Source organism: Erpetoichthys calabaricus, chromosome 6 (genome assembly GCF_900747795.2).
Source record: "Erpetoichthys calabaricus chromosome 6, fErpCal1.3, whole genome shotgun sequence".
Taxonomy (NCBI): Eukaryota; Metazoa; Chordata; class Cladistia; order Polypteriformes; family Polypteridae; genus Erpetoichthys; species Erpetoichthys calabaricus.
This window is the reverse complement of record NC_041399.2, coordinates 192743576-192762827: the sequence shown is the minus strand read 5'-3', so window position 1 is coordinate 192762827 and position 19252 is coordinate 192743576. Positions and strand designations below refer to the sequence as shown.

At 40.5% G+C, this 19252-nt stretch overlaps 1 protein-coding gene across 17 annotated transcripts in view; it reads left to right on the top strand.

Moving 5' to 3' along the window:
• The window catches only part of scrib (scribble planar cell polarity protein), a 284575-nt gene that overhangs the window by 220567 nt on the left and 44756 nt on the right, over positions 1–19252 (top strand). For 12 of the 17 annotated variants that reach the window (XM_051929189.1, XM_051929183.1, XM_051929179.1 and 9 more), the window contains 5 exons: positions 939–986; positions 8412–8537; positions 14508–14615; positions 15607–15654; positions 17267–17440. In XM_051929189.1, the coding sequence (XP_051785149.1) occupies positions 939–986; positions 8412–8537; positions 14508–14615; positions 15607–15654; positions 17267–17440 (504 nt within the window). The remainder of the gene's footprint in view (positions 1–938; positions 987–8411; positions 8538–14507; positions 14616–15606; positions 15655–17266; positions 17441–19252) is intronic. The other 5 variants (XM_051929190.1, XM_028804216.2, XM_028804217.2 and 2 more) reach the window with 3 other exon arrangements.

The window sequence follows — 19252 nt, the reverse complement described above, 5'->3', positions numbered from 1 at the left end:
GTTAAAAAACTGTACTGGGTTTTAAAGTGATGTATGCGTAATTATTGTGTTATTAAATTTCCTTTCTTTTAAGAAGTATTTACTCACAAACATAACTACTTCAAAGCCCCATATTGTTTTTTTTCTTTCTTTATTTTTTTGCTTTTTTGCATGTCTATTTTATTGTATATAAAGCAGTGTTTTTCAGTAAGCAGCTGTGATGACACTACAATTCTGTTGCCAGTGTTCCTTAATCATGGTATAGCCTTAACTTTGCAGCTAAGATAACATACATTAAAAGTAAAAAGAAAATGTACTGCTTCATTATAAAAGAATGCTGACTAACAGGTGCTTATGCATTGCATATTAAACAATACAAGGGTTGTGAAATGCCATATATATATATGTTTATATACAGTATGTTTAAAAAAAAAAAAAAAAAAGATTCTTGCTTCAAAAACACAAACCCTTCTGCCTTTGTATTGTGTGACTATATGTCACTTGTACAGTTCTCATAATCATAGTATTTTTTTAACTTTAAAATTCTCATCAACTTTTCATCCTGTTTTAAAACTAGACTTTCAAGCTTAAGTGGGTTCGTGGAATTGTCGATGCCAACTAGTGCATGAATGCTTCTTTGTTTGTTTATTTAGAGCCTTGGTAATGTTTAGCAGTGATGAGTCAGGTTATCAGACTCTCTGACTAAGACTGTTAGGAGGAACTGGCTAGGTTTGCAGCAACTGTTTACCCAAATATTGCTGCACCATGGGTTTGAAATAGAATTGAATGTTTGTTCTTCCACTGTCACTTCCTAAGAAGGTTAGACTTCAAACTAGAAATAGTGTCTGGATGAGCTTTAGAACATGTGTCATTTTCCATCTTCTTTTTAGACTAGTTAATTGTTGACTTTGCCGAATATAAACTTGGATAAATTACTTGTTTTTAATTCCTCTCTGCAGGCTTCTATAAACTTCATATCTTCTGCTGTTCCTAAAGACAACGCATCTGTGAGTATGAAGGTGGTGGAGGCTGTGCAGGGTGCTAAACAAATTATAAGTGAAATGTAATTTTTTTTTAAGATTACAACAATGGCTGGTTCCTATCATTAGCTTATTTTATTATTTATATATGCTTCAAAAAACATCACATTGTTATTTCAATTTACATATACTACTCTAATTTTAAGTGATAAAACTTTAGCTGAAACTAATTTATTTTATATTTTTATGGATAGAGAACCAGTTTGTTTCCAGCAATCATCATTGGAACTCATAAACACAGCATTTCTGTATAAACCATACAGTGTAAATTTTCCTGGTAACGAATATGCCATACATTTCCGTGTAATATTCCAAAGTGGTTAATCTTCTTTGTTTGGGTCCTTATATTACTATGATTGTAATTGTTTTCTTTTTGTAAATAACTCCTTATACATCCTAAGTCCTTCTAAGATTTGCATATATTAATTTCAGACAAATGGCCAGACAAGTGACACATTGGAAAGATTATAGTCATAAATGAGCAATTGTGGAAACATGGAAAGTTTTTTTTATTATAATCTCCTACAATTTGCTTCACTTTATATAGGAATGGTTAAATGGTAAGGATTAAAAAGTAAACAGAATATTTGCCTACCTCACCAAAAATTGCGTTACATGGTAAACTGTAAACCTCTGAGGGAGTGTACGTTAATGTTTTGATGGATTAACCTTTTAGTGTGGGTTCTTTGCCATTTTTTCTGTTTAATGACAAACTGAATTAAATATAGTACATGTGTGCCACTTTTGTAAATCTAAACTTACTGTGCTGTTTCTTGGTTGATTTATGAGAATGACTATAATACATCTTTCAAATATAAATCTACTCTAAAGACTTAATCATCAGCGGTAAATTTCAGGGTTTTTACTTCTGAAGTAGTAGGTCACTGTGTAACGGCCGACCCCTTTTACCCAGCCGGCAGCTACACCTCCAAGACCAGTGGCCTGGATAATTAACTGAGAAATAATCTAACTATCAAGCCGTACTTCTTACCATTTGAACTTTTCCCCACAATCGACGGTGAAAAATATAAGCACACAAACAGGATGTAAAATTAAACAGATTATATATGTATTAAATGAAATGAAATATAAAAATAGAAACATATATAAATACAACAAATATCCCTCCACCCCAGCAATAACAAAACACCACCAAACATATATAAATATATACAACAAAAACCCTCCCTTGTCCCTGTAACAAATAAACACACAACACGAAAACAACAATGAATGATAAACTGAAAATGAATGAGTACGTGAGTCCGGTAATAAAGAAACTGTCCTGAAAGCGGATGACTGAATTAGTGAAATTGTAATGTTTGATTCTCCCCGGGAAAAAAATGGAACAGCCTCACCGTGAATCCTCGTGTATGTGGTGGATGATTAAGTCCTACCCCGGGGTATCTCGTGGTGAGGTCCTTGAAATAAATCCGGCAGATGGAAAAACAAACTGGGTGGATAAGCGCAATATGGAAAACAGGTACAGGTTGCTTGTGGTCGTAATGGTGAAACAAAATCTCCTTCTCTCCTCTCCTCTTTTTCTCCTCCTGATGGCTTATATAGTCCTGTGATGGCTGTGATTGAATGATTGTAAACAGGTGTTTTCCAGGTTGCCGGCTGTGGTCTCCAAACGGGGACGGCATAAACTGATGCACATAAACAGTAAACGGGACAATGAAACGAGACGCACGCAGTACTGACATTTAAACACTATGTGGCCCCGCTACATTCCCCCCCCCCCCCCCCCCAACCTTGGACAAGGGAGGGCCGAAGTACGGCTTGAGATTGGCCACATGGATAGTGTCTATCTTGGAGTCAGTGCCGATACCCCTTTGAAACTGGAAATTAACGGGACCTGTTTGAGAAATGATTTTGGCCGGACCTAACCATTTAGGCGCTAGCTTGGCGGAGAACCTTTTGCTGGCATCCAAGAGATGGTGAGCTCTAATCCAGACCAAATCACCCTGCTGAAAGTGCGCTTCCTTACGCCGGGCATTATATAACTTGGCATGTCTGGATGTCGAACTCACCAACCTCTGTTGGATTCTCCGCCGTAATTCCTCAATTTTAAATAGGTTATTGTAAGTGGTGGTTTCTGGATTAGGGGCTCTGGGAAGGAGTCGGTCAAGCGGGCCCTTTAGCTGTCTGCCCAGCGCAACCAAAGCAGGCGTCTCACCTGTGGCTTCGTGCACAGCGGTGTTCAGGGCAAACCGGAGCTCGGGGAGCCATTTATCCCAGTCCTGATGGCGTTCACCCACATAGGAGGCGATCATGTTCTTCAGGGTCCGGTTCACTCGCTCTGTCATGTTAGCCTGGGGATGGTAAGCTGTTGTCAGGTTTTTCTTCACTCCCCAGGCTGTATAAAGTTCATCTAATAGAGAGCTCCTGAACTGCGGACCCCGGTCTGAGACGATGTTCTTCGGCACCCCCCAGCGGGTGAAGATTTCGTTCTTCAGGGTGGAGCAGATCTTGTTAGTTTTTGCGTCCGTTAAGGCAAACAGCTCCACCCACTTTGAAAAATAATCAATCACCACCATCAGGACGGTCTTCCTCGAGCTGGTAACAGGAAAAGGCCCCATCAGGTCGACTCCCAAAGTCTCCCCCGGTCCATCCGCGATTGTCGATTGCAGAAATCCTGCCGGTTTACCAGGTGGGTTTTTGAGCTGTTGGCAGGTGATGCACTTCTTCACATGGTGGCAAACGTCTTTCCGGACAGACGGCCACCACGCAACCCCCAGGATCTTTAATAAAGTCTTTGTCCTTCCAAGGTGACCACCTAAAGGACTGTCGTGATAGTATTTTAAAAAGTTGGGGATGAACCCTTCCGGGACGACTAGTTGGTGTTGCAGACCCCCAAGGGAGGATGGAGTGGTCCTGTACAGAACCCCCTGGAGGTCCACGAAGTGTACCCGGTCGGTACGCTGCTGTTCCAGTCCCTCCCTGATGCTCTGGCAGAATGGACTGGTGGCTTGTGCTTGAGCCAGGTCTTCCAGGCTTCTTGGCAGAGGCAGGATCATTTTCTTTGCCTCTGCCAAACACACCATCCCCGGTGGCTCTGACACCCTGGACAGAGCATCAGGCACAATATTGCCACAGCCCTTCCGATAGGTCACCTTGAAAGTGAAGTTCTGGAGGTGTAACACCCACCTGGTTAGACGGGAGGAGGTCTTCGGGTGATTAAATACCCAGGTCAGAGCGTGATGGTCGGTGTACACTTCAAATTCAACCCCCTCCAGATAGTGTCTCCATTTCTCCACAGCCCACACGACAGCCAAACACTCTTTTTCAGCTGTCGAATAGTTGAGCTCGGCGCCATGCAAGGCTCGAGAGGCGTAAGCGATGACGTGTTCAGTCTGGTGGATTTTCTGAGTGAGCACGGCACCAAGCCCCAGGTTGCTGGCATCGGTTTGTACCTGGAAAGTGAGCTGTGGATCTGGCTGGGCCAGAACGGGCGGCTCTTGCAGGTGGCTCTTTAATTGCTCGACCGCGTCCTGGCACTCTGTTGTCCACTCCCACGGGACATCTTTTTTTCTTAGTTTGTTCAAGGGAGCCGCTATATCAGCCATCCGGGGAATGAACTTGTGATACCACCCCACTAACCCAAGGAAACGTTACAAAGATTTCAAATCCGTGGGCGTGGGGTAGTCTCGGATGGCTAAGGTCTTCTCGGGGTCTACAGCGACCCCCTCAGATGAAAGAGTGTGCCCGAGAAAGCGTATGTGGGGTTGAATGAAGGTACACTTCTTCGTGTTCAGCGTAAGGTGCGCTTGATGTAATCGTTGGAAGATGGTGTCGAGGTCCTGGAGATGCTGTTTAATAGAAGGGGAGTAAATAATGACGTCATCGATGTATACAAAGCAGATCTTGCCTATCAACCCCCTCAGGACTTGCTCCATGAGCCGCTGGAAGGTGGCCCCAGCATTTTTAAGCCCAAAAGGCATGACTTTGAACTGGAACAAGCCTTCAGGGGTGATGACTGCCGTCTTCTTCCTACTCCCCTCGTCCATCGGCACCTGCCAATAGCCACTGCGGAGGTCTAGTGTGCTGAAAACTGCAGCTCCATGCAGTGACTCCAGAATCTCATGAACCAGGGGCATGGGATATGCGTCCAGGCTCGTCTTCCCGTTAACCCCCCTGTAGTCCACGCAGAAACGATAGGTGTCATCAGTCTTCTTTACGAGGACCACAGGGGACGCCCAGGAGGAGGAAGATGGTTCGATTATTCCCTCGGCGAGCATTCGATCCAGGTGTTCTTTAATTATGCCCTTCTTTAGTGGAGAAACGTGGTAGGCTCGGTGCCTTATTGGAACTTCGTCCGAGGTGTGGATCACGTGGGTAACTCCACGGGCGACTCCTAATTTCTCAGTCCACACCTTGGCCCACTTCTTCAGCACCGGCCTTACCTCTTCGGGCTGTTCCTCCACTGGGGCTGCCGCCGAGGTGCTTGCGTCACTCCTCACTGCTGCGTAGAAGCCAATGAATTCCGAGCCCAGATCTTCTTTGGATTTATGAATGAAGTCGCATACCCCTTCCCCTGGCACCGTATACCCCCTGGGACTGAGATGGATGGTCATCCTCATGGTGGTTAAAGAGTCCAGCCCAAGGAGTAACGGGACGGACAGGTGCTGGTCATCCAGGACATATGTATCCATCTCCCAGGTGGTGGAAAGTACACTGTACCTCAAGGGGACTTTGCCCAGGGCCCTGTGTTCACTCCCATCTGCCAATACAAATCGGACAGACGGGGCAGATGTTAAGTTGTCTGTCGGTCGGCTAATCTTCTTCCACATGCTTGAGCGGATTAAGGTGTGATGGCTTCCTGTATCCACCACCGCATCTACCTGCCACCCCCGCAGCTTCACTGGGACGATCAGGAGGGACGTACTCGCTTGCATGATGGCAAGATCGGCTTCCGACCGGCAAGGTTTGGCTCGCTGGGGTTTTAGGGGCTGAGTTTCTCGTGTACTGGCTTGTACTTTATTCCAGTACGTTTTTGAGTTTCCCCAGTCCCGTTCCACTTGCGAGCCCACCTTCACCAGGTCTTCCACCGACCCCACCACCCCCCTGAGACCCCCAGCTAACCGCGGGTTGCAGGCATTAAGAATGCGGCGGACCACCTCTTCTTCAGACATAGCCGGCCGCCACTTCAAACACAAAGCCCAATATTCATAGGCGAAGTCCCGGATGGATTGCGAAGGCAGTTGCACCATGGATCGCAGCTTGTCCTCCAGTTCAGATTCATAGTCTTCCGGAAGAAAAGCCGCGAGGAAAGATCGACGAAAGGATCCCCAGTCTTTAATGTTCTTCTTGGCCGTCAGCCACCAGCTCCGCACCGGCCCCGAGAGGGATGCCCCTATCACCCCCATAAGCTCTTCTGGGGTTAAAGGGTTAACAGCCAGGTACGCCTCCCCTTCTTCCACAAAGTTGAGGACATCATCGATGTTATAAGGGGCCCCCAACTCGGGAAAGGAAAGGCGCACCCCAGGAACAGAGGGCCGATTGATGTATTCACCCCCCCCCCCCCCCACTAGACCTGTACGGCGTTGAATGACTGGGTGACTGACGTAACGTCTGGAGACTCCTTCGGACCTCCCCCTGAAGAGTTTCTTGCCAGCGTTGATCCCGCCTCTGGAGGCACAACACGATTTCCCGCCCCAGGAGTTGAACTTGCTCACTAAGATATTCTTTTACTTCCTCCTGGGAGCTGCTGATGCGAGCCCGCAAGGCATCTTCGCGCCCAAGCGCACTTTCAGCAACCTCGCGGACTTTCTCATCCAGCCGGGTTAGTTGTTGCGCCAGATCTTCCCACGGAGGCGAGACATCCTCCAGGCATTCCTCCTCAGGTCCATGGTGATCTTCGAGGTACAGCGACTGCAACGAATCCACCACCTCCTGCACCGCTGAACACGCTCTGACCGTGACGTGCCGCGCCCCGGCTACTCCATCATCACACCGCGGCGAAGCAATGGTGTCGTCCTGCTCGGCACGCACTATAGACATATTAATAGGGGAATTGTTTAAAGGCAGACAGCGATAGATATTTATTTAGATTCCTCAGAGAGGGCACCACTTTATGTAACGGCCGACCCCTTTTACCCAGCCGGCAGCTACACCTCCAAGACCAGTGGCCTGGATAATTAACTGAGAAATAATCTAACTATCAAGCCGTACTTCTTACCATTTGAACTTTTCCCCACAATCGACGGTGAAAAATATAAACACACAAACAGGATGTAAAATTAAACAGATTATATATGTATTAAATGAAATGAAATATAAAAATAGAAACATATATAAATACAACAAATATCCCTCCACCCCAGCAATAACAAAACACCACCAAACATATATAAATATATACAACAAAAACCCTCCCTTGTCCCTGTAACAAATAAACACACAACACGAAAACAACAATGAATGATAAACTGAAAATGAATGAGTACGTGAGTCCGGTAATAAAGAAACTGTCCTGAAAGCGTATGACTGAATTAGTGAAATTGTAATGTTTGATTCTCCCCGGGAAAAAAATGGAACAGCCTCACCGTGAATCCTCGTGTATGTGGTGGATGATTAAGTCCTACCCCGGGGTATCTCGTGGTGAGGTCCTTGAAATAAATCCGGCAGATGGAAAAACAAACTGGGTGGATAAGCGCAATATGGAAAACAGGTACAGGTTGCTCGTGGTCGTAATGGTGAAACAAAATCTCCTTCTCTCCTCTTTTTCTCCTCCTGATGGCTTATATAGTCCTGTGACGGCTGTGATTGAATGATTGTAAACAGGTGTTTTCCAGGTTGGCGGCTATGGTCTCCTTCCATCCGGGGACGGCATAAACTGATGCACATAAACAGTAAACGGGACAATGAAACGAGACGCACGCAGTACTGACATTTAAACACTATGTGGCCCCGCTACAACTGTTATTTGTGAGTGCCATCCATTGAGTGAATTGTCTTTGCTCCATGAAATGTTACTTTTGTATATGGTGTACCTGACAGCAACATAATGGTGCAGTGGCCAGCACTGCTGTCTCCCAAATTCAACATTCTAGATACTGTCTGTGCCAGGTTTACACATCCACTGACCTGTCTGTGTGGGTTCTGCAGTGGATAATCCAGTTCTTCTCCTACGTTACAAAAGATTACGTGATTGGCAATTCTACATTTGGCCCCCAGGCAAGTGTGGAAGTGTTCGATTGACTAATTCCATGTTTAGAATTATTTTCTGTCTCTTACCCACTGATATCAGTGATGCTTTGTCCCTCAGTGAACCTGAGTTGGATTTATTGATTTGGGGAATATTATGTTACAGTGTATCTATATTGTGTCAAAAATTTCTTTAACTGTAACAGGATGTTTTGTTTTAAACATGTTATACCTTCCCTGAAGACCAAACCAGGTGTAATCCAGCCTATGTCCCGAGCACGCCCCAGTGTGCCTCATGGCAGTCAGGATGGCCAGTGCAGCCCAAACCCATTCCAGCGCAGTTCCAACCCACTTGAAACACAGAATTCTGTAAGTTTCTTTAATCAATTGTTCAGTTAGTAGTTTATAGTCTACCATGTAACAACTATAAAAGGTAAAAATAAATAAATAAATTGAAAGTAATCTTATAATTTCTTTATACTTTAATACAGCATATGTGTTTTAGCCTACTTTAAAAAAAAACTTTATTTCTGCTAGAAATAAGTGCTAAAGTGTGTTTCCCTGACTTTTGTTGCTTTTGTAATCTATAGTCTATATTGCCTTATTTGCATTTTTATATTTATTATTTTTGTAAACGTACCTTAGAATGTTATCGTGTTGTACTGAGACTCGCATTTCACTCGCATCTATCTGTAGTAAATGCGTTTTACTTAAACCATTTACTGTATGTACCCTTTATTCAACTGGCTTTTATTTATTTATTTATTTTTGTCTTTTCTTGAGTTGTATCACAGCAGTCTGTCATAATTCCACAAGTGGTGTGGATACAAGGTAGCAAGCAGCTTTCTGCTTTTCCCCATTATGTCATGGATGTTGTTTGAAAACAAAGACAAGTGGTTTTCTGATTTGGTGAGGCACTACTGGAATATCTTGTATGGTGTTGGCCTGGGAATACAAGAATAGCAGTATGTAATCGTTGTAGAAGAAAGGGACATATTTTTGAAATATGTAGAGTATTGCATTGAAGCAGGCTGCATCTGCAGACTGAGACAGAACTCCAGCTGGTCTTATTAGTGAATCATGCTATACTGCTGTACTGGCATCTCCAACGATAATTTTTTTCTGCTTGGCCTTATTGTATTACTTTCAGGTTATTGATGAAATGAAAGACATAGCTATGCAAATATAGATGATTCTGTTCTGGAGAAAACATAACCATACACCAAGTCTGAAGGCAATTTGGATGATATTGCCTCATTTTGTATTACCTGATGTAAAGTACAAGTACTGTTGTTATGTTACCTTATCATTGTTGCCTGAGTATGGCAATGTCATTTCTAAGAACATTAGTCTCAATGACCTTACTAAATATTACATGCCAATTTTGCATCACAGTCTGTCTTAAATTTGACAGTGACGTGAATACATTACAGGAATAAGCCTTACGATCCGCATTCTATTGTAAATTGTTTTTTCACAGCTCTCTGATCAAACTAGTAATATACTGTTTTCCCATTTCAGAATACAAGGACCATGCAATTCTATACACTGAAACAAAGATGGGCTGACACAACACAGAATAGTTAGTTTATTTAAAAATTCCCCAGTTACATGAACATCATGTCTTTGCATTGGTATGGTATTCAATATGATTTTAATAACAAGAGAAGTCCCCTTAATCTTGTCAGTTAGAACAGGTGTCAAAGTGGCAGCTTGATCATGTACGCCTGTTAGCTACTTTTTTTTTTTTATTATGTACTGCTTCAAGAGCTACACTGTTAAGTAGAAACTTACAATAATGTGATGACATTGCCTATACCTCTGTCACATTTATGACAAGCATTGTTCAATGTAAATGCTTTCTTGATTAATTTGATTCACTACAAGAATTGTTTACATAAATATGGCAAATTGATATAAAAGCCAGAATGTAATCCTTTTCAGAACTACAATGAAGAATATTTTGCCATTTGGTATTTTAGTCCCCTTATTCTTATCACAAAATTAGCAATCCATATACCATCAGCAATAAGCTCAGAAAGCTTTTAAAGTTTTCTGTGACTAAAATGAGGCTTTAATTAAATAGTGGGACACAGAATGCCACCAAAGTACTTCGGGCCATTTTTAAGTTACAAAACCACCCATATAAATATCTAGTTCAGAAAATCATGCCCAGTTATTCTGACAGTGCAAAACCTGAATACATTCTATTGTACATGCCTTTAGTGAGTTTAAAATAGAATGCCTGTATACAGTGCATCCGGAAAGTATTCACCGCGCATCACTTTTTCCACATTTTGTTATGTTACAGCCTTATTCCAAAATGGATTAAATTATTTTTTTTCCTCAGAATTCTACACACAACACCCCATAATAACCATGTGAAAAAAGTTTACTTGAGGTTTTTGCAAATTTATTAAAAGTAAAAAAACTGAGAAATCCCATGTACATAAGTATTCACAGCATTTGCTTAATACTTTGTCGATGCACCTTTGGCAGCAATTACAGCCTCAAGTCTTTTTGAATATGATGCAACAAGCTTGGCACACCTATCCTTGGCCAGTTTCACCCATTCCTCTTTGCAGCACCTCTCAAACTCCATCAGGTTGGATGGGAAGCGTCGGTGCACAGCCATTTTAAGATCTCTCCAAAGATGTTAAATCGGATTCAAGTCTGGGCTCTGGCTGGGCCACTCAAGGACATTCACAGAGTTGTCCTGAAGCCACTCCTTTGATATCTTGTCTGTGTGCTTAGGGTCGTTGTCCTGTTGAAAGAAGAACCGTCGCCCCAGTCTAAGGTCAAGAGCGCTCTGGAGCAGGTTTTCATCCAGGATGTCTCTGTACATTGCTGCAGTCATCTTTCCCTTTATCCTGACTAGTCTCCCAGTTCCTGCCACTGAAAAACATCCTCACAGCATGATGCTGCCACCAGGATGGTATTGGCCTGGTGATGAGCGGTGCCTGGTTTCCTCCAAACGTGACACCTGGCATTCACACCAAAGAGTTCAATCTTTGTCTCATCAGACCAGAGAATTTTCTTTCTCATGGTCTGAGAGTCCTTCAGGTGCCTTTTGGCATACTCCAGGTGGGCTGCCATGTGCCTTTTACTAAGGAGTGGCTTCCGTCTGGCCACTCTACCATACAGGCCTGATTGGTGGATTGCTTCAGAGATGGTTGTCCTTCTGGAAGGTTCTCCTCTCTCCACAGAGGACCTCTGGAGCTCTGACAGAGTGACCATCGGGTTCTTGGTCACCTCCCTGACTAAGGCCCTTCTCGTCCCGATCGCTCAGTTTAGATGGCCGGCCAGCTCTAGGAAGAGTCCTGGTGGTTTCAAACTTCTTCCACTTACAGATGATGGAGGCCACTGTGCTCACTGGGACCTTCAAAGCAGCAGAAATTTTTCTGTAACCTTCCCCAGATTTGTGCCTCGAGACAATCCTGTTTCAGAGGTCTACAGACAATTCCTTTGACTTCATGCTTGGTTTGTGCTCTGACATGAACTGTCAACTGTGGGACCTTATATAGACAGGTGTGTGCCTTTCCAAATCATGTCCAATCAACTGAATTTACCACAGGTGGACTCCAGTTAAGCTGCAGAAACATCTCAAGGATGATCAGGGGAAACAGGATGCACCTGAGCTCAATTTTGAGCTTCATGGCAAAGGCTGTGAATACTTATGTACATGTGCTTTCTCAATTTTTTTATTTTTAATAAATTTGCAAAAATCTCAAGAAAACTTTTTTCACGTTGTCATTATGGGGTGCTGTGTGTAGAATTCTGAGGAAAAAAGATGAATTTAATCCATTTTGGAATAAGGCTATAACATAACAAAATGTGGAAAAAGTGATGTGAATACTTTCTGGATGCACTGTACACTTTATCTTGTTTAACATAAATAAGTGCACATGTACTTAATTATAGTAGATGGTGTAAATAATGCCATAATTGCACTCGCACTTTCCATCAACTGTTTAATACTCCTCCACAACAGGAATCAAAAGTAGTTGTTGAATGGTTAAATGATCTATGACTTTTCAAAGTATTTCTGCTAGCTTATACACTGTACTCTGAAGTATAGCACTCTAGTTTACTACCAAGTGAAATTCACAGCATCTGTCATAATTTAAACAAAACAATATTACAACTGGCAATTTGTGGGATTCAAGTGCACCATTCTTGCCCTCCTATCCTGGAATAATGTGCTGAAGTCTACTGATTAGGAAATTTTTAGCCTTCTTTTTGACCCACAGTGATCTTGGAGAAAAGTGCTATATAAATATATTATTACTCTCTTTAAAAAGATTAAATCTTTCCTGATAGCTGCTGAATCATCTGCCCTCTAGTGTCTCGGAGGAATATCACAAGCTTCCTCTCAGACCACATCTCTTGATGCCCCGTTTGTATCAATATTCCAGTGTAGTAACATGACATTAATGTTGGATTGTTACTACAATTTTAACTTTGGTATAGATACAAGCTTTCAAATCTTAGTACTAGTACCTAAACAATTAATGCATAACTTCTCAACCTCCCAGCCCTCCCTGGTGCACCACACAATTACTCATCTACCAAGTGTACTATGCCATCGCTCCACACTGCATACTGCTTCCCTCTTGATAGCCGTAAAATTCCATTTATGTTGAAGCAAGAAGTGGTTGGGGGAGAGTGGGTTTAGGGGTGCCCTATGCTGTACATTTCGTGCCTAAAATTAACCTGATCACCAAACCGCCTCCTGAATACTTGCACCTAAACATCTGAACGGTCATGTATGTAGCCACTTTTGGAAAACGGTAATATATGCTTATATTAAACAATACACAGTAGCTGCTGTAGTTTGTTTTTTATGGGTTTAAGAGATCATCAGTTTATGTAGCCTGTGATTATGGTGTATCAGAGGAGATGATGCATCTACTCCAGGTTCTACTTAAGGTATATATATTGTGGAATGGGGGACCCGGACACAGACAGGCAGACACGTTACAAGCCATCACCACACGTTTATTTACACAACTAATATATACAAGTCAATAAGTGCACCTTACTCCAATTCCCCACAGTCCCAAAGTCCAGGCTTCCTTCAGCCTCCTCTCTTCTCTTCCACACACTATACAATGGGCCTCTCTTCGCCCACCTCCTTCTCCGACCTTGTCCGCCTCCTCACCCAACTCCAGCCTTGATTGTCGGGAGGCAGACCTTTAAATAGGCAGCTGATTGCCGACCACACCCAGCCACTTGTGAAAATATATATATATATGATGTGTTTGGTTAACCTATTCTGGAATTCTTTTTCAATACTATCAACCTCAGCAGAGCAAGACTTGCAGAAAGGAGGCAAAATGGAAATATTTCAAGTTATGAAGGAAATCTGTTAGATTTTTGAAAAGTATGATATAATAGAGGACACAATTTGATTTCACAGTACCGAACAGTAAGTTGGGGATAGTACATAAGTAACTGTAGACACAGGCAAAATCTTAATTTATTTTTCCTCCAAGACTCTTAAAGGATGACACAATCATTGTTTCTGTAAAAGTAAAATTTGAAGATCTGCAGTCTTGACCAGCACTCTTACTAGGAATATGGAAAGTGCATAATTTTACGCAGGTGATACACATGGGAGCTAACAGTGAACCTGATAGTTTCAAAGCATATTAAATCCGTGTTTATTATAGGTATGATATAAAGGGAATTTCAAAAAGCCCCTTCTCCCTCACCCCTCTGTTTTGCTCTTTTTATCTCTTTGATGTCAGTGTGGTGAAAACACCAAGAACTTTTATACAGTTTTCTTTGGAAAATATGTACTTCCCTAAACCACACACAATAGTTAAACATCCAGAGCTTTTTTATTATGCTTATATACCCACTTAACAATTTTATGTAAATGTTATTTAAAGGCTCATCCTTACTAATAACATTGTTTACTAATTTTAAAAAAATGTTAGTCTAATAACAAGTGGATGTCATTTAACTCCTTACTTTTGGAGCCATCCTGAGCTTTGGGATTATTCACAGCATGCAAATACTTTTAAATGTTTAATTTAAAAATAGCAATACAGTGATATAACAAGTATTGTATATTTTTAATCAGGCCAAACCATGTAAATTGCACTACATAAAATATACAGTATCTACATTGTTTTGCCTAGAGAACTGTGCAGTTTAAAATATTGCTTTGTTCATGTGGTCATCCCTTGCTCTGGCTTCCATTGTAACTAAATAACTGGACTCCATTCTTTGTTCTATTTCTTTCTTAGTCATATTTACTTTATATTCTTTAATTTTCTCTCTATTTTGTACTTCATGCTTCTTTACTCTATCAATTTCTTTCTTTCTCTGCAGCCTCGTGTCCCTTCCCCACTCTCCCCTGATGAGTTCCCTGTTAATATTAAACAGGCTTACAAAACCTTCGCTGCTGTTCCTACTAGTCATGTGGTCCATGAGCAGCAGGTAGGCTGAAATAGAGCCTTCTACCTGGGTTGACACAGACTTTATTTTTAGGCAGTTCTTGTTAAAAGGAATGTAGTTTCTATGGTGCCTAATAATGTAGTTCATGCACCAATGTGAAATTTTCTTGCTCACCTTGTTTGCCATTTGTCATATCTTGAGACTTCCTCTAAGAAGCTGATAGAGAATTATGACTGTCCTTATTCTTGTTGTTGTTTTATGATTATATGCTTATCTATGTGTTGTGGAAGCAACAGCTGAGTCATTGCTCACCCTCTCACCCTATCTTGATCAAACACATTTGAAATTATGAGTATCTGTATACAGTCAGTCATTACAATTTAATGTAAATAATGAAAGTTAAAACATTGTACAATCAAAAAATGTCTCAGGGTTCTGAATGATAATCCTTCCACTCCTTCTCTAGGATGATTTTGACTCAAATAGTTTTTAGTGAATGTCATACAAGCCCAATATAGGAAATATATTAAAAGCGTAGTTATCAAAATATGTGTCTGATATTCACAAATGCCAAAACTGTAAGTGAGCACAGGTATAAAATGCTGAATTAATAATCAAATGTGCAGAAGTATCAATTAAAACCCTGATGTTTATGCTTTTCTCCTTTCAAATGAAAATAAATTATGAGTGGTGTCTACATCTTTTGAAGGTGAATCAGTGCCCCATTATACTTGGTATTTTTTCAAAGATTAACTTTAATCAATATTGTCCTGTTACAGTGGATCTTCTAAATATAAGCAGGATTAATACTTAAGCAAAGCACAAGTGTATTTTTCTTGCTTTGTGAAAGTACCCCAAATGATTACGCTAACCTCTAATGCTTGTTTGGATCTTTCAAGATATGTAATCAAAAATTGACCATTCACCAACCATCAAACTTAGCCAAATATTTAAGTTATAGCACAGAGTTTCAGTAATATCTCCTATAACAAAAATTCTATAAAGTATGACATTTTTATTTTGTTTTCTTTAGGAGAACCTAATCCAGAGAAACAATATAGAGTCAAAACCATCTCCTGAGGTGAGTAAAATTTGAATGTTAGTGCACTTTGTTTGCTCTGGTTTTAAAATGTACAGTATACGTTTGGGTGCCAGCATATATAAAATAAACCGGAGCTATGGGAATTAATTAACATTGTACCATATATTCCTCAGTTTTATACATAATTTGTTGAATTTATATTTTGGTTTTATATTGACATTGGGAACTTGAGAGAGAGAGACATTTTATGAAGGTTAAAACAATCACAATTGCTTGGTTGTTTGTTAAAATATTAAATGAAGAAAGAAACCTTATTGCTTTCTGTCAGTTACTTAAATGTGGGGATGAAGGACATGTTTGTTTTCAGAGGGTGGCTAGAAATTAATTTGTGGCAGTAGTCACATAGAGATGAAGCATAGACCGGTCCAGTGGGAAGAAAATATGAACAGGAGGGATATTAGCAGAAAGAAGGAAAGCCAGAATATTAAAAACTTGAGAATATAAATTAAAAAGCCAAAGTGCATTCCCAAAACTTGTAAACATGTGCATAAACTTTGAAGTTACAATAATAACAATATTGAGGAAATCAGAGATCAGAACCATAGTATAATGCTTATGTGCAGTAATACAGTATAGATGTACAAACAAAAATTGGGTTTGTTGATAATTAATGTTTGCGGAAACCAAATAAATGTTTTTTTTTAACCAAGTTCCAAGAAACATGGGGACCAAAGGAAGATCCCATTGCCACATTTCAGCTTTAGGCAATAGTCAATAAGCTGTCATAAACAGCATTGAATATACAGTAGACCATGATTTTGAGATACTGTAGGAGAAGAAGGCGGAGGGAAAACATCAAAGGATATCGAGACCCCATATCCTTTCAAAAGTTGTAAATAAAACATAAAGGTAGAGGAGGGAATAAAAGATTTAGAGTCCATTAAAGTGATCACCAAGTCCTAAGGTCACCTCTACATTCGCATGGTTTGATAGTATTAAGACTCCTTCCAATGCTTAGGGCTGACTTAAAAAGACTGTGTGCCAAAATGGGCACAAATTTAAATTCCTTTCTATCATATTCCTAATGTTTTAATTGTTTAAGTATTTACAGTTTTATTCAACATTATTGTATTGTTCAGGCTTTACATCCACATTCTTTATTAATTTATTTTTTAAAGGAGAAAAGATGTTCCCTTTACTACTGAGATTATGAAATAAGGATTTGTTAGAGAGGCAAGTAAACATATAAATATATGAATATGCTCTTGAGCTGTTCAGGATCTCCTGCAAAAATCTGAAGTTTACTCCTAGTAGATTGCTAGCTGTTTGCTACCTAAAAAGTTTTTTTTAGCTCAAATGATAAAACCTTCCCTTCCATATTATAAGTTTATATCAGATATTTTTGAAAACGGAACCAATAGACTGCACACATGTAGGCCTCACTGAAGAAAGTTTCTGTGAAAACGCTGCTGGCAATGCCTTTATTTAACTTCTGTTGTATTATATTAGCATTTTCATATTATTTATATGAAGGATGTTGACACCTTTTAAAAGACGATTGTGTACAATGTTGCATTGATGTTTGATTCCATTGAAGATATCAGATAAAAACCAGAGTGTTGATTACGTGTGACTGTAACCCTTATGGCAGGACCTGGAGAACAATGTCTTCGAGGATGGCAACATCATACTCAGCAGCCCATCTCACAGCATTCCGACTGAAGGAGAATCTAACCAAGATGTAGGGGAGCTGGCCTTCCACAAGGGATATGTCAGTCTGTCTGCTGTGCCCCTCATCAGTAGGCCTTCTGTGGAACAGGAGGAGGTAGAAAAGCAGCTGGACTAAGATGGACAGGCTTACTGGCTCCTCTTAGTCTGGCTTTTTAAGATTATTTCCTGACCTTGGCATTATTCTTGCTGGTGGAGGGCAATAACATTATTTTCTTAATATTTGATGCAAGGGGCTTAGCTAACTTTTATTTTCATGAGGTAACTAAAGCTGATTTATCTGTATGTTTGCATGCTGTGAGGCATTTGAGCAGTTTATCCACTTTTCTATCTGTAAATGTCTACTTTGGGTGTCACTGCTTTCCTTTTAATTAATCAAGCAATCAGTTTTTATTTTTTGTATAGTGGCATTAATATCATGCACCTTCATAAAGTCCATTTACAGGGCAAACATGACTGCAGTGCAACATCAAAAATACAAGCTGATCAATACAATAGATTCATAGTAGTAAGTATGAAAATAGACATCACAGAATAGTAACAGTAGGAGGTATAGAGTATGCTTACAAATTAACAGTAACCACTATCAAAAAGAGCTGTAGCAATAATAGCAGTTAAAACTAGAAATCGCAAAGCCTGCAAAAATTTTCGTTCCCCCTGAAAAGCCCACTTACCCCAAGCACATGCGAGGAAAATATAATAATAACAACATACTTTCAATTTGAGTCCGTAACAGTTTATGTAAATTTATGATACTTGTATCAGTCAGCTCTAAAAAGACAAATTATTTATCAGTGCTGTTATAATCACCCTAACTTGACATAAGCTCAATATATGGAGCCATTTCTGAATAAATAATACTAGTAGTGTCAGATCGGGGAGAGTGTGAACGTTTCAGCAGTCTATTAGCCAGCAACAGCGATGTGAAGAAGTTGTCTATTGTTACTCTTAAGCATTTGTCCAGAAAAAGCTCCATAAGCCTCATGATGACATTCTCAGGAAGTCCTTTCCCTGTGGGACTAGTAACACATGAGGGGTTTATATTCGCACTGTGGTGTTTCAATAGAATGCAGAACCCTTTCAGAAATAAAGTCTAAACACGTACATTTGTTTTTATGTCTAGAGACCTAACATTTCTTGTTTTGTCATACATTTACACGGATTGTTGTAGACATGGAGCACACATGAAATGTACACTGTATGTATTTCAAATAACGATATACTCGTATCATTACTTATATAACTCTTTGCCGTATAAAATCTTCAAAGCAGACTTGAGCTGTAAGTCAGAGGATTTGAGCTGCTGGTACTAAGAAGAGTCTTGAGTGGCAAATGGCTGGCTGAATTGGTGTGAATGAGTGCAGGTTCAGTGCTGCTGATTGACACATTTTCAAAGCAAAGGTGGCCATCAGCGGACAGTTGTGCACTGATAAGTACATACAAGTTTTCTCATGTGTGTTGGGAAAAATAATGCATGTAGAATAGAGGTATTGTCCAATAGAGCTTTGGTTTCTGCAGGACAAGCTTGTTGTATATATTAACATCCTTGACTGTTATGAGGAGGGTGAGACCTGATAGTACAACATCAGTTTGCAAAATTGATATGCTAGCAGGAATTTCTTATGCAGGACTTTACCCAGAGTTTGGAACCCATTTAAGAAAATTCCACCAGTTAAATCTAAACTATTGAATAACTAATAGACCATTGTTTGGACTAAATTGGCTTTATAGTAGTGTGAGAGAACGGGGTTGTTTGAATGAAAATACCTTGCAGTGAATTTGCACCCCATCTAGACGTGCTTTCAGTCTTTACAAGATTTTGGCCAAAAAGGATGTCAACTCTCTGTGCCCCAAAATGGATCAAGAATGTTCAGTAAATGAATTTATCTGTCTCGCCTTTGTATTCACA